The sequence below is a fragment of the Anomaloglossus baeobatrachus genome, chromosome 2 (genome assembly GCF_048569485.1).
Source record: "Anomaloglossus baeobatrachus isolate aAnoBae1 chromosome 2, aAnoBae1.hap1, whole genome shotgun sequence".
NCBI classification, from domain to species: domain Eukaryota; kingdom Metazoa; phylum Chordata; class Amphibia; order Anura; family Aromobatidae; genus Anomaloglossus; species Anomaloglossus baeobatrachus.
The window spans coordinates 438,113,506-438,128,821 of record NC_134354.1 but is presented as its reverse complement, the minus strand read 5'-3'; the positions used below and the strand labels follow the sequence as shown (position 1 = coordinate 438,128,821).

The 15,316-nt window shown below is 43.3% G+C and overlaps 1 protein-coding gene across 1 annotated transcript in view; it reads left to right on the top strand.

The window, feature by feature from the left end:
* The window catches only part of LOC142291609 (transmembrane protease serine 11D-like), a 392,225-nt gene that overhangs the window by 191,517 nt on the left and 185,392 nt on the right, over positions 1-15,316 (top strand). Inside the window, exons 8-10 of the mRNA XM_075336261.1 lie at positions 4,469-4,613; positions 8,554-8,789; positions 15,068-15,183. Coding sequence (XP_075192376.1) covers positions 4,469-4,613; positions 8,554-8,789; positions 15,068-15,183 — 497 coding nt within the window. The remainder of the gene's footprint in view (positions 1-4,468; positions 4,614-8,553; positions 8,790-15,067; positions 15,184-15,316) is intronic.

Here is a 15,316-nt window from a genome sequence, read left to right as displayed (position 1 = left end):
TCTTTGTTTCATCAGTCCACAGGACCTTCTTCCAAAATGTAACTTGGTTGTCCAAATGTGCTTTTGCATACCTCAGGTGACTCTGTTTGTGGCGTGCTTGCAGAAATGGCTTCTTTCGCATCACTCTCCCATACAGCTTCTCCTTGTGCAACGTGCGCTGTATTGTTGACCGATGCACTTTGACACCATCTGCAGCAAGATGAAGCTGCAGGTCTTTGGAGGTGGTCTGTGGATTGTCCTTGACTGTTCTCACCATTTTCTTCTCTGCCTTTCTGATATTTTTCTTGGCCTGCCACTTCTGGGCTTAACAAGAACTGTACCTGTGTTCTTCCATTTCCTTACTATGTTCATCACAGTGGAAAACTGACAGTTTAAATCTCTGAGATAAGTTTTTGTATCCTTCCCCTGAACAACTATGTTGAATAATCTTTGTTTTGAGATCATTTGAGAGTTGTTTTGAGGAGCCCATGATGCCACTCTTCATAGGAGATTCAAATAGCAGAACAACTTGCAAGTGGCCACCTTAAATACCTTTTCTCATGATTGGATACACCTGCCTGTGAAGTTCAAAGCTCAATGAGGTTACAAAACCAATTTAGTGCTTTAGTAAGTCAGTAAAAAGTAGTTAGGAGTGTTCAAATCAAGAAATTGATAAGGCTGCCCATACTTTTGCACCGGTCAAATTTTGTTTAAATGCAGATTGCACATTTTCTGTTAGTACAATAAACCTCATTTCAATCCAGAAATATTACTCAGTCCATCAGTTATTAGCTATATGAAACTGAAATAGCAGTTGCAAAAACCCAAATTGTTATAAAGAAAAAAGGTTAACATTAATAGGCGTGCCCAAACTTTTTCATATGACTGTATGAGCCTAATGAGCGGGTGCAGTGAATATATATAAGCCTAATGAGCGGGTGCAGTGAATATGTATGAGCCTAATGAGCGGATAGGGAAGAAGAATAAGAGGCAGCGGGAGAAGTGTGACAGCCACACTGCACCAGTGATCAGTGAGTATCACGCTGTTCCCATTCTATTTGAGTGCTGTTTCCATCCATCTCAGTGATTTTCCAGCCCCCTCAGCCCTCCCAGGAGGGTCTTCTGGAAAAATGCTAGAGTTCCCCATTATACTCGTTACTCGAATAGAGCCTGTCTGAGTGTCTGACCTGCTTGATTCGAGTAACAAGCACTTGATCATTTTAGGGCTTGCTCATCATTAATAGTCAGCCTCAAAATGCTGAGTCTAGTGATTGAGGGCAGTGCTTGTGTCGGCCCCACGTCAACAGCCGGGCTGCTCGGATCCGGATCCGCAATGGCTCGAGGGATTTCCAGACCCGGGGGTCACACGGACACTCAAATACAAGGGGACGTATCTGTACTGGGATTGCTGTAGAAACTTTGTGACGCCACCCACGGTGTGTGGTAATATGGAGTACCACCGCTACTGTTGGGGAGCACCCGGGGATGATGGAATGGCATTTGGATGTTAACCCCTCCGTGGGTAGGGGTGGATGCCCCGGTGCTCAGTGTCCAGGATACGGGGAGTGATGTAGGCCGGAGGTGGCGCGCCGGGCCGGACCGGGGGATGTTTGTGTATTCACTGTTGAATAATTGCACACAAGTCTGTTGGTAAACCAAGGTGTCAGTGGCCGGCTGCCGCATTTGGGTGTACTCGGGTCCCACACCCGGCTGGTGTACCGATGTCCCTTCCTCCGGCACTCTGTAATTTTCCTCAATTCTGGACAACTCCGTATGCAACGGGGAAGTCCACTCCCTGTATGTTCTGGTTGGGAGATGTGCCCGCGAAAACTGACCCTTGGGATTTCAGTGGGTGTTTGCAGATACCCTATCCCCCGCGGTGGGCTGCCGTTTCAATCTATCTGGGCTAACACTTCTGAAGCAATGTCTGGAACCTTGCTCCCGGCCTGGTGAATTAGAGAAGGGGCTTGCAACCGTCTTCTAACTAGGGTCCAGGTACCCCGCCTGTGCACGGTTTCCAGACCGGAATTCCGCTGTCGGTATCGGCAGGATCCAAACCCTAGGTGGGCGCTCCCAATCTGCCTGGTCCTGCCCACTGGTGTGTCCTTCTTACCCTAAGGGGGGTGGCTAGGATTTTGTGGCTGATAGGACCTGGTGAGGGAAGGTGTTGTGAGGGGTGTATGTTTTCTGTGACCACTTGGCAGCGCCAGGGCGTCACATGCTCATGTGAGCATTAGCCATGATTCCCCCTCAGCAGCCTGTCACAAAGACTGGAGTGGCAGTGCAGAAGCAGCACGGGACCTGCAGAGGGTGAGTATACCCAGCTTGTTATTTTATCTGTCTGCAAGTCTATGGAATAAAGAACAAAATCTTGGACTATCCTCTATTTATATGAATTTGGAGATCTCTGTTTATCATACATCGAAAACAGCTGATCGGCAGAGGTGCGGGGTGTCGGACCCCGGCCAATCAGACATTGATGACCTATCCTAAGGATAGACCATGAATGTAAAAGTAGTGAACAACCTCTTTAAGTGAATATAGTGGTATTATTTATTGCTATTTTGATGGTATTATTCAGTTACAGTATGATCTAAGAAGCTAGCGGGGTAGATTTAAGTGAATATATGGAGTGGTATTTTCCAGTAACTCAATGGCAGTATTATTTATGGACAGTATGGTGGCATTATTCATTCTTGGGGATAGGGCTGGTCGATGGATACATTTTCAATATTCTGGTACAGTGTAGTGTGTTCAGTTTATCCCAGTAGACTGAGTAGAGCATGACACATAGGCTAGTTTCACACTTGCGTTGTTTATCCTTCAGTTGTAATCCGCCGTTTTGGAAAACAGCGGAATCCGTTAATGGATTCTGCTGCTTCCCATAGACTTGTATGGATGATGGATTGCGAGTGATACACCTGCGTTGCTTCCGCTGGCCGATGCTGCGTTGCATCCGCTGGGCGGAAGGAACGCGGCATGTAAGGTTTTTGAGCAGCGGAATCCTTAGGATTTCGCTGTACATGCTCTCTCTTGCTCCCTGCACACGTAACCAGGGTACACATCGGGTTACTAAGCAAAGCGCTTTGCTTAGTAACCCGATATTTACCCTGGCTACGTGTGCAGGGAACCAGCGCTAAGCAGTGTACGCTGGTAACCAAGGTAATTATCGCGTAACCAAGCAAAGTGCTTTGCTTAGTTGCCCGATATTTACCCTGGCTACGTGTGCAGGGAGCCCGACACTTCCCCGCTCGGCTCCGCCCCCTCCCGCACTCCGCATGTTCACACACACAGACACACAGACACACACACAGACACACACACACTCACCTGTCCCCAGCCATGCAGTCCCCGCGGCACTGACGTCCTCAGCGCCATGGCCCCGCTCGGCTCCACCCACCCCACACTCTACCCCCCGCACACATTCTCGGTGGCCGAACGATCAGTTGATCACTCATCGACCGGCTGCTGTGAGCAATCAGCTCATCACCCGGCGGCCGGCGGCTGTGAGCGATTGGCTGATTACCTGGCGGTTGGCTGCTGTGAGCAATCGGCTGATCACCTGGCGGCCGGCTGCTGTGAGCGATCAGCTGATCACCCGGCGGCCGGCTACTATGAGCGATCAGCTGATCACCCGGTGGCCGGCTGCTGTGAGCGATCAGCTGATCACCCAAAGGCCGGCTGCTGTGAGTGATCAGCTGATCACCCGGCAGCCGGGTGATCAGCTGATCGCTCACAATAGTCTGCCGCCGGTAAAACTGTAAAGAAAAAAAAAAAGCTTTCCGTTGTTTTGTACGATCCATTGCATCTGTTGTGCCACTATATGCAACACATCCGTTGCATCCGTCACACAACGCAATGCAACAGATGCCGTTCTACGCAAGTGTGAAACTAGCCTTAGAAAACACCATCCATACTGCTGAACACAGGACCTAGCTGGGTAGATGCTGGTAATATCTATTTTACGATGTCACAATTAATAATCTACAATAAATGATAATTTAATCACTGACTTTCTCCTTCACCTTTAAGGCTGCGTTTCCATGTGACTTTTGTAATTGACAAAACCCTTCTGGTGTGGTGCTTTAAATGTGCTCAATTTCAATAGCACGACTTGTTCCTGTGGAGTGCATGGTTTTAATGTGTTCTGCGTGTACAAGTGTGTGGGTAAAAATACTGCAGCGCAATACTGCAGCAATTTGTGCTCAGTTTGCATTTGGGTATTCTGTGTGGTACACTACCGATCTGTGGCTACATTGTGTCCAGGCACCATAATGGCTGCAATAACATACACAATACCTAGAGTAGTGGGAACTGCAAATATTAACTTCAATGGCAAAATACCTCACTGTCCTCCTATGTGAACCCATCCTAGTGGGGCCTTCCTGAAAGCTAAATCAGAGCCCTTTGCAGAAGTCATTGGAGGAGATTGCATCTCAAAGACACCCCAAGGAAGTTATGTCATTGTGTTATTTGCTTGTTTTTGCAGGGGGGACACCATGCCCAACATTTTTGAATACAAATCAGACTTGGCCTTGGCACATAATTCTACAAGACAATAAAGTTACTTTGTGCAGTGGCAGCTTATTGAGCAGCTTCTGGATACTGAGCTCAGCTAACTGTGTTATAAACAGGTGAGTTTACGTAGATTTTTATATAAAACACTTAGACTGAGGATGGAAGTGATGGAAGAATGAACATTCAGTGGTTCAGCCTCTCATCTGAAGCCTTTAGGTTAAAGAGGTTTCCCACTACTTTGTTATTGATGGTCTATCCTCAGTATAGGTCATCAATAACTGATCTGTGCTTAAATAAAATGTGTTACATTCAGTCATTGTTGCTGTCAGATTACCAAGTTAAACTATGTAGTATTGTTTTCCAATACCTTGAGTTTTATGTGATCATTCTATAATTCTATTCTTTTGAAAATTCAATTAAAAGTCAGTTAAAAAAAAATATAAATAGCTGAATGTCACAATGGGTAACGTAGCACTGGGAATGGGACTCCTAAACTGGTCCTCAGGTTAGGGAAGTCCCTAACTGTCCCTTATCCCAGAGGTACGCCTGATGGTGGCGAGGTCTGGACTACCAGCATAGCTCTAACTCCTGAATAGCCCTGGTCTAATACCCCCACCCCAGGAGAGAACCGGAACTGGAGTGGTTAAACCCACACAAAAGAAAAACAGGGAGAAACCAAAACTCAAACTCACAGCAAGCACTCACAGAGGTATAGACAAAATGTGCTCAGGAGGTCAACAAAGAATGGGGAGGAGAAAATAAACAACAAAAATATTTCCACAACACCCCAGACTTGCACACAGAAGTTCACCAGAATTGGATAATCATGCACAATGACCATAAATGCAAAAGCTATTATCAAGGTGGAAGATCAGATTCCACCATCTTTTAAAGGGCGAAGGCGGCCATGATAGACTTCGAGAAACCGATGATCCAAGCAGCATTTTACAGATCAGCAGGAATTAACTCCTGCTAGACCGAGCACCAATAAACTCACAACTGTTGGATGTCCAACTCTAATTGAGTAACTCAAAGAGCACTAGATGGCGTGTCAGACTCTTTAGTGGGCACAAAGTCAGAAGACAGCAGGACACCTGGTAAGTTTAGAGCCAAATCTGTGGTAGTGCGACATCTGGCACCCCTCGGATGCTGTTGGAACACAGCATCTCTGTCAAAACAGTAGTGGCAGAAAAATCGTATTCTCCCAATACTCTTGGATAGATTCAAATAAAACTTTTTGTTGTGATACACGGTTTCCAAAACAGATGAACAAACTTATTTCTTTATGCAGGCGTCCAAAGTTGAACAACATTTCGACTCTCCAAGTCTTTTTTACATAGTCGCAGTACAAGATGGTGAGCGTGGATAAGCTATGATACAGATGTGAGGAGAGCAACAACAGGAGATGTGTTCGTGGATGCGATACAGCGTCATCTGGCATGATAGGTACTACAGATACACCCCTTATACATTTGATTAAGGGGTGGATTGCAGTACCCACCAACGGCCTTTATAGAAATGACAGAGCTGTGTGAGAACTTCGGGCCACCATCAGTAACAGCTGTTTGGCGAGGGTGCCAGATGTCACACCTCCACCGATCAGATATTAATGGCCTATACTGCGGATAGGTCATCAATAAAAAAGTAGTGACCCCCCTCTAAGTTCTTGCAGTGAGGTTTTGGTGAGTTTTTTTTAAGCTTCAAACTTTCACTGTGCAAAAAGTGCTGCATCCTACACATCCGGCAAAGTGAAATGCTGCGTGAACTTAGCTGCAGTGTGTTTTTCATATCCGTATCATGTCAACTTCTCTTGTGAGTGTGCCGAGTTTTATAACTTGAATAAAGGACCAGCAATCCAAATCTTCCAAAGTTTATAAGGATTTATTTCATGCAAGCAAAGTACAGGCGTAAATTACGCGTTTCAGCTATTAGTGAGCTTTTTTCAAACACATCTCACTAACATTTCAAAAGGCTCACGAATAGCCGAAACGCATAATTCACGTCTGTACTTTGCTTACATGGAATAAATCCTTATAAACTTTGGAAGATTTGGAGTGCCGGTCCTTTATTCAAGTTATATACTGTAGATGCCTTCCTCGGACACATGCACCTTGGATTGTGTGCCGCCTGGAACACTTGTTTCTGCATATGCTTAGTTTTAGGTGTCGATTTACCTCGTAGGATTGCATCAGATGAAGAAATCTGCAGGTAAAAAATGCACGTTTTTGGTGTATATTCGCTCCTGAAACACATTAAAAATACACATAATTTACACAAGACTGTATCAATAATGTTTTAGCAAAGCCAAATCCAGTCTGAAAAGCTACATGGTTAATCTGGTTTGTCTTGATTTCTGTCTGCTGCCATCCCTGGGTGGGGCTGTTCTATATACACCAAAAGAGTCAGCTCTCACTATCAGCCAATAGAGATTCTATTTTGGTTTGCACCTCTGTCCTGCGCCCCTGTATTTTGACCTGATTTTCCCATTCATTGACCTTGACTTTACATTTGACTACCCTCTTGTTGTTTGATTCAGTTCCTGACGTGACCTCCTTAATCTGTCATGGCTTCTTAAGTATCCTCCTTGCCAGCTTGCACCACCGAAAAGCAGCTGGCTCTGTGGCCCTTATTCAGGGACCTCTGTTTAAGTCCAGATCCCTGTACAGGGGTTAAAGGGTGAAGGCAAAAGCTACCCCTGGGTTCTGGGAAACAGAGTAGCTAACAGTAGATTACACAAGCTCCTCTGGCTAAGGAGTTGTCACATGGTGCCAACAGGTTTGCATTTTTGTAGGACTGATAACAGCAGCTCTGCAGGAGGAGCTGACAGGGAAAGGTAGCTGAGAAACACTGCCTTACTGCTCTATAGAAATGGGCTGGAGAGAGGTGGCTGGGATCTCTGGAGTTAACTTTTAGATCCCAACCTTGACTATAGCAACTGGATGTTTGCCAACCTCAAATATATCCTCATAGCAATGAGCTGTAAACAATGTAAGGCACAAGCTATCCTTGCAGCAGAACAACACTAAAGCTGGGTTTACACACTGCAACATCGCAAAGGACATCGCTGTAACGTCACCGATTTTGTGACGTTATAGCGACCTCCCCAAGTCTCTGTTGAGTCGCTGGTGAGCTGTCAAACAGGCAGACCTGGCCAATGACGCAACAGCGATCCGGACCTGCAGAGCGACCTAGCTGGTTGTTGGGGACGTTGTAAAGCTGCTATTTGAAAGGGAAGTCGCTGTAAAGTCCCCTTTACACACTGAAACTTGCTAGCGATGCATGCTGCACAGCGGGAAACAAAGGACCTAGGAATGGTCCTGAACGATTTGTAGCGATCACAACTTCACAGCAGGGGCCAGGTCGCTGATAGGTTTCACACACTGCAATATCGCTGGGGAGGTCACTGGAACGTCACAAAACCGGTGACGTTACAGCGATGTCGTTTGCGATGTTGCAGTGTGTAAACCCAGCTTAAGAAAAAAGAAGTCAACTGCAAACTCAGTGCTAATTATCATACAGAAAAAAGGTGTATAAAGATCATTTTTAACGGTCTGCCAGGCTGCAGGGGCTTATGGAACAGATAATTACTAATTAGGAATGACCTAGCATGCTGATAGCTGTTTCATAAAGGGAGGCCAGATGACAGGTTCCCTTTAAGACCCTTGATCATGTTCCCATATCCAGATGTGGTGGGGATAGTTTGGCTCTCCTAAAGAAAAGAGAACTTCCATGGATTTTATAACAAAAAATGTTTACATTTTATAAAACAATTATTTGCCTGAATACAACAAAAGTGTATTTACATCTGATTGCCCCTGGAGCTTGATGATTATACCAGAAGAACTACTCCTGTGGGTTTTTCATTTTGACAATATCAAGAAGTATTTTGAACTAGAACCAAGAAAGCAAATGTCTTCATTTCCATAACATGAAAGGCATGGATTAAAAATACAAATAATGTACAATACAAATGTGATCTGGTTGTTTTCTTGTCTAAATGTAACTGGATCCCAAAATCTAAAGGTGTAACTGAATATCTGATGTATGTTTTCACAGGGATCTCTCCTTGCTGTCCATAAAGTTGGGAGATGGACAGAGATCTTTAAGTATAGACACCATTATCCAACACCCCAACTTCACAACTTCACCTGTCTTAAGCAACTTCGCCTTGATTCACCTTTCAACACCCATGTGGTTCTCGTCATCCATTTTACCCATCTGTCTCCCACAGATGTCACAGGACCCAACAATTGGAAGTGTATGTAGCACCTTGGTCTGGAATACCTTGACTAGTAAGTTATCCGACTTTTCTAGTTTATCTATTACAGCAAAGAAACTTACAGTATCTAACATGTACCTGTCAGCTAATTCTTGGGGCCCAAACCACGGGAATTTGTTAGGACGCACAGATTATGTGCAGTCCATGTGTTTCCTGACAGAATCAGAAGCATGTCCAATCATAGGAAAGTAGTGACCCCAAGACTTTGATAGAACGGGGTCCTATTTTGGTCTGAAATGTACAGTCCACTATTGGACTGAAACTAGGACAACTGAATGTACCCTAAGTATAGGGCTACACAGTGACTTTAGGTGTGTAACATTAAAGGGAAGCCCTCATCTGAAAATGATTAACATTTAAGTCAGGTTTTTGTGTTAAATATATTTTGTACATATTTTTGGCATTTTTTTTTACATTACAATCTGTATTAAAAACATCTTAAAAAATCTATTTAAATTAATAACATCTTGCAATTCTCACACTGGCCACTAGGGCTGTTTTAGACTTTTACTTTACTTTTCTTTTCAGGAATAATTTTTATCAGACTCCTTAGCATCAGAGGCAGGATTACAAAGACAGTTCTATACAGTGTGTCCATCCATAATCTGTCCACCACCATTAACTTGAGAATGGCGGCAGCTATATTCATAGAAGTGGTGTCTAGGTATAGTAAAGTAGCCATGCGCTATGCAATGAAACTATCTATAGCGCTACCTGGTGGAAAACAACGGGGTGGGTCGAAAATGGAACAAGATAGAGAAAAAAAGTGAATTACAAAGTTGTAGGGCATCATCAATTCAATACAAATCGACACCTTGCATACAGAAATGCTATGATTAGACATGTAAAACTCACAAGGCTGCGGACGTGAAGCGATACCTCATGGAGACCTTCCTACAAGTCATTGGGTATGGTGGCTGCGTGGAGTTGCCTCCATGCTCACCTGACCTGACCCCATTAGACTTCTTTCTGTGAGGTCACATCAAACAGCAGGTGTATGCGACCCCTCCACCAACATTGCAGGACCTACGACGACGTATTACAGATGCTTGTGCAAACGTGTCACCTACCATTTTGCACAACAATCAGCAAGATACAGTATGCTGTCCAGAGTCCAGATGTGCATTGCAGCTGACGGTGACCACTTTGAGCATCAAAGTTAAATGAGCGCCATATGCGTGACCAGCATTCATTGTTTTGGGGGGGTCATGGGTTTCAAATCATAGCATTTCTGTATGCAAGGTGTCGATTCGTATTGAATTGATGATGCCCTACAATTTTTTAATTCACTGTTTTTCTCTATTTCGTTCCGTTTTTTTTAGATAAAAATGCTAACTCCGTTGTTTTCCACCAGGTGGTGCTATAGGTGGCTTCATTGCGTAGCGCATGGCTACTTTGCTATACCTAGACACCACTTCTATGCCTATAGCTGCCGCCGTTCTCAAGTTAATGGCGGTGGACAGGATATGGGTGGACACACTGTATACCTAAACCTATAGGAGCCAAAACAAAGGATTTTATATAAAAGAAAATTCTTTATTTCAACATGTTAAAAATAATTAAACTGGAAGAGGTCACTCACAATAGACCCAGATGGTTGTCAAACAGCACAAAAGACATTCTAGTATCAAAGAATTGTATACACTATACAGTCACTGTATCCACACTGATAATATATTGAAAATAGTTCATTGATGTTATTCAGTGTCCACTAGATGACAATATCAATCAAAAGAGGAATAAAATTCATTTATTATATCTGCATGAACACATGCTAGAAAAGCAGGTCATTTGCTAATGTGCAGGAAAATGGCTGCAAAGAATAAGGTGAAACACCAAAAAAAACCAGAGACAAAAACCCAAGACAAAGGATTGCCAGGAAAACCTGGAAAAAAGGATAACCATGAAAGTTATCAAAAATACACTGTGTGAAGAATTATTAGGCAAATGAGCATTTTGATCACATGATACTTTTTATACATGTTGTCCTACTCCAAGCTGTATAGGCTTGAGAGCCAACTACCAATTAAATAAATCAGGTGATGTGCATCTCTGTAATGAGGAGGGGTGTGGTGTAATGACATTTAGGCTATGTGTCCACAGTAAAAGGTCCCTGCGGATTTTTTTGCCTGAAAATCCGCAACTTTCGCGGCAAATCCGCACCCGCGGATTTGCCGCGGATTTACCGCGGATTTACCGCGGATTTGCCGCGGATTTTGATGCGGATTTTATTTTTTTTTTTTTCCCCATTCAAAACAGAAAATCCGCACCAAATCCGCACCAAACAATTGACATGCTGCAGTTTGTTCCGCATCAAAATCCGCGGCAAAATCCGCAGCGGAAAAATCCGCAGCATGGGCACAGCATTTCCAAAATGCCATTGAAATGGCTGGGGAGTAGCTGTGCTGCAGATTTTCGGCAAATCCGCGCTAAATCCGCGTCAAAATCCGCGTCAAATCCGCGATAAATCCTGTAGCGTGGGCACATAGCCTAACACCCTATATAAGATGTGCTTAATTATTAGGCAACTTCCTTTCCTTTGCCAAAATAGGTCACAAGAGATTTGATGGGCTCTGAAAAGTCCAAAATTGTGAGATGTCTTGCAGAAGGATGCAGCAGTCTTGAAATTGGCAAACTTTTGAAGCGTGATCACCGAACAATCAAGCGTTTCATGGCAAATAGCCAACAGGGTAGCAAGAAGCGTGTTGGACAAAAAAGGTGCAAAATAACTGCCCATGAATTGAGGAAAATCAAGCGTGAAGTGGCCAAGATGCCATTTGCCACCAGTTTGGCCATATTTCAAAGCTGCAACATTACTGGAGTATCAAAAAGCACAAGGTGTGCCATACTCAGGGACATGGCCAAGGTAAGGAAGGCTGAAAAACGACCACCTTGGAACAAGAAACATAAGATAAAACCCTGGGCCAAAAAATATCTTAAGACTGATTTTTCAAAGGTTTTATGGACTGATGAAATGAGTGACTCTTGATGGGACAGATGGATGGGCCAGAGGCTGGATCAGTAAAGGACAGAGAGCTCCACTCCGACTCAGACGCCAGCAAGGTGGAGGTGGGGTACTGGTATGGGCTGGTATCATCAAAGATGAACTTGTAGGACCTTTTCTGGTTGAGGATGGAGTGAAGCTCAACTCCCAGACCCACTGCCAGTTTCTGGAAGACAACTTCTTCAAGCAGTGGTACAGGAAGGAATCAGTATCGTTCAAGAAAAACATGATTTTCATGCAGGACAATGCTACATCACATGCATCCAACTACTCCACAACGTAACTGGCCAGTAAAGGTCTAAAAGATGAAAAAACAATGACATGACCCCCTGGTTCACCTGATCTGAACCCCATAGAGAACCTGTGGTCCCTCATAAAAAGTGAGATCTACAGGGAGGGAAAACAGTACACCTCTCGGAACAGTGTCTGGGAGGCTGTGGTGGCTGATCAAACAGATCAAGCAACTGACAGAATCTATGGATGGTAGGTTGTTGAGTGTCATCATAAAGAAAGGTGGCTATATTGGTTACTAATTCACTATTTTTTGGGGGTTTTGTTTTTGCATGTCAGAAATGTTTATTTCTAAATTTTGTGCAGTTATATTGGTTTACCTGGTGAAAATTAAAAAGCGAGATGGAAATATATTTGGTTTTTATTAAGTTGCCTAATAATTCTGCACAGTAATAGTTACCTGCACAAACAGATATTCTCCTAAGATAGCCAAATCTAAAAAAAACCCCACTCCAACTTCCAAAAATATTAAGCTTTGATATTTATGCGTCTTTTGGGTTGATTGAGAACATAGTTGTTGATCAATAATAAAAAAAATCCTCAAAAATGCAACTTGCATAATAATTCTGCACACGGTGTACTTTGGACTATATCAGGGGTCGGGAACCTTTTTGGCTGAGAGAGTCATGAACGCCAGATATTTTAAAATGTAATTCCATGAGAGCCATACAATATGTTTAAAACTAAATACAAGTGTGTGCATCTTATGTAAGACCAACACGTTTAAAGTACAATAAGTCTCTGAATTCTTTATAATAACGTTGTTATGCTGTTTCAAACCAATGATGAATAAAGATGGTGCCGGAGATAGGCGCTATGCGCAGACGCCAACACCAATGCCATCTTAGTGAAGAAATTAGTAAATAGTAAAATTAGCAGAAATAACAGAGAGAGGGAGGAACAACAGGCAGAGGGGGGGAATCAATATGAATTCCCACTCAGATGTTATCTGATCGTCAGCTGCTGTCACTCAAAAAGCTGCCGATTTTATAAACTTTACTTTCTAGGATTTCACAACCTATACATCCGAGCTGACCACTACAGGTATGTATATAATCAGCCTGATAGTGCCAGTATAGCACTGGCTTTAGCTTATATAGGAAAATCCTGGTGATTGGTTCCCTTTAAGTACAGTTAAGTCCAGAAATATTTGGACAGTGATACAATTTTCGCGAGTTGGGCTCTGCATGCCACCACATTGGATTTGAAATGAAACCTCTACAACAGAATTCAAGTGCAGATTGTAACGTTTAATTTGAAGGTTTGAACAAAAATATCTGATAGAAATTGTAGGAATTGTACACATTTCTTTACAAACACTCCACATTTTAGGAGGTCAAAAGTAATTGGACAAATAAACCAAACCCAAACAAAATATTTTTATTTTCAATATTTTGTTGCGAATCCTTTGGAGGCAATCACTGCCTTAAGTCTGGAACCCATGGACATCACCAAACGCTGGGTTTCCTCCTTCTTAATGCTTTGCCAGGCCTTTACAGCCGCAGCCTTCAGGTCTTGCTTGTTTGTGGGTCTTTCCGTCTTAAGTCTGGATTTGAGCAAGTGAAATGCATGCTCAATTGGGTTAAGATCTGGTGATTGACTTGGCCATTGCAGAATGTTCCACTTTTTTGCACTCATGAACTCCTGGGTAGCTTTGGCTGCATGCTTGGGGTCATTGTCCATCTGTACTATGAAGCTCCGTCCGATCAACTTTGCGGCATTTGGCTGAATCTGGGCTGAAAGTATATCCCGGTACACTTCAGAATTCATCCGGCTACTCTTGTCTGCTGTTATGTCATCAATAAACACAAGTGACCCAGTGCCATTGAAAGCCATGCATGCCCATGCCATCACGTTGCCTCCACCATGTTTTACAGAGGATGTGGTGTGCCTTGGATCATGTGCCGTTCCCTTTCTTCTCCAAACTTTTTTCTTCCCATCATTCTGGTACAGGTTGATCTTTGTCTCATCTGTCCATAGAATACTTTTCCAGAACTGAGCTGGCTTCATGAGGTGTTTTTCAGCAAATTTAACTCTGGCCTGTCTATTTTTGGAATTGATGAATGGTTTGCATCTAGATTTGAACCCTTTGTATTTACTTTCATGGAGTCTTCTCTTTACTGTTGACTTAGAGACAGATACACCTACTTCACTGAGAGTGTTCTGGACTTCAGTTGATGTTGTGAACGGGTTCTTCTTCACCAAAGAAAGTATGCGGCGATCATCCACCACTGTTGTCATCCGTGGACGCCCAGGTCTTTTTGAGTTCCCAAGCTCACCAGTCAATTCCTTTTTTCTCAGAATGTACCCGACTGTTGATTTTGCTACTCCAAGTATGTCTGCTATCTCTCTGATGGATTTTTTCTTTTTTTTCAGCCTCAGGATGTTCTGCTTCACCTCAATTGAGAGTTCCTTAGACCGCATGTTGTCTGGTCACAGCAACAGCTTCCAAATGCAAAACCACACACCTGTAATCAACCCCAGACCTTTTAACTACTTCATTGATTGATTACAGGTTAACGAGGGAGACGCCTTCAGAGTTAATTGCAGCCCTTAGAGTCCCTTGTCCAATTACTTTTGGTCCCTTGAAAAAGAGGAGGCTATGCATTACAGAGCTATGATTCCTAAACCCTTTCTCCGATTTGGATGTGAAAACTCTCATATTGCAGCTGGGAGTGTGCACTTTCAGCCCATATTATATATATATAATTGTATTTCTGAACATGTTTTTGTAAACAGCTAAAATAACAAAACTTGTGTCACTGTCCAAATATTTCTGGACCTAACTGTATTTTCACGTTTTCTCTAACCTGGACAATCATGTTTCCAGGTAATTTTTAGCAAACAATGGGCAATGTGAAAATAAATTCAAAAGACAATGTCGGAATTGCATTTTTTTCACAATTTCCTCCTATTTGGAATGCTTCACAGAAAGTTGTTTATATGACCAATTACCTTGTCTAGGGTAAATAAAAACTGAAGCCTTTGCTTTGCAGGTGGCTTCTCAGGTTTGGCCGGGGCTGTGACATCTGAACTGACTTGCCTCATCAGTAAGACTGACCATGGGACTTTCTACTTTAAGCCCTCCTTATCCAAAATGTCATTGAACCAGGTAAATAATTCTGGTATGGGAGTTGTCATATATCTATATATATAATTGCCTTATTCTGTCTGTCTGTCTGTCTGTCTGTCATGCTCCAAAATTGTGTCCTTACGGTGACACAAAGCTGATTGGCCGCTGGGCT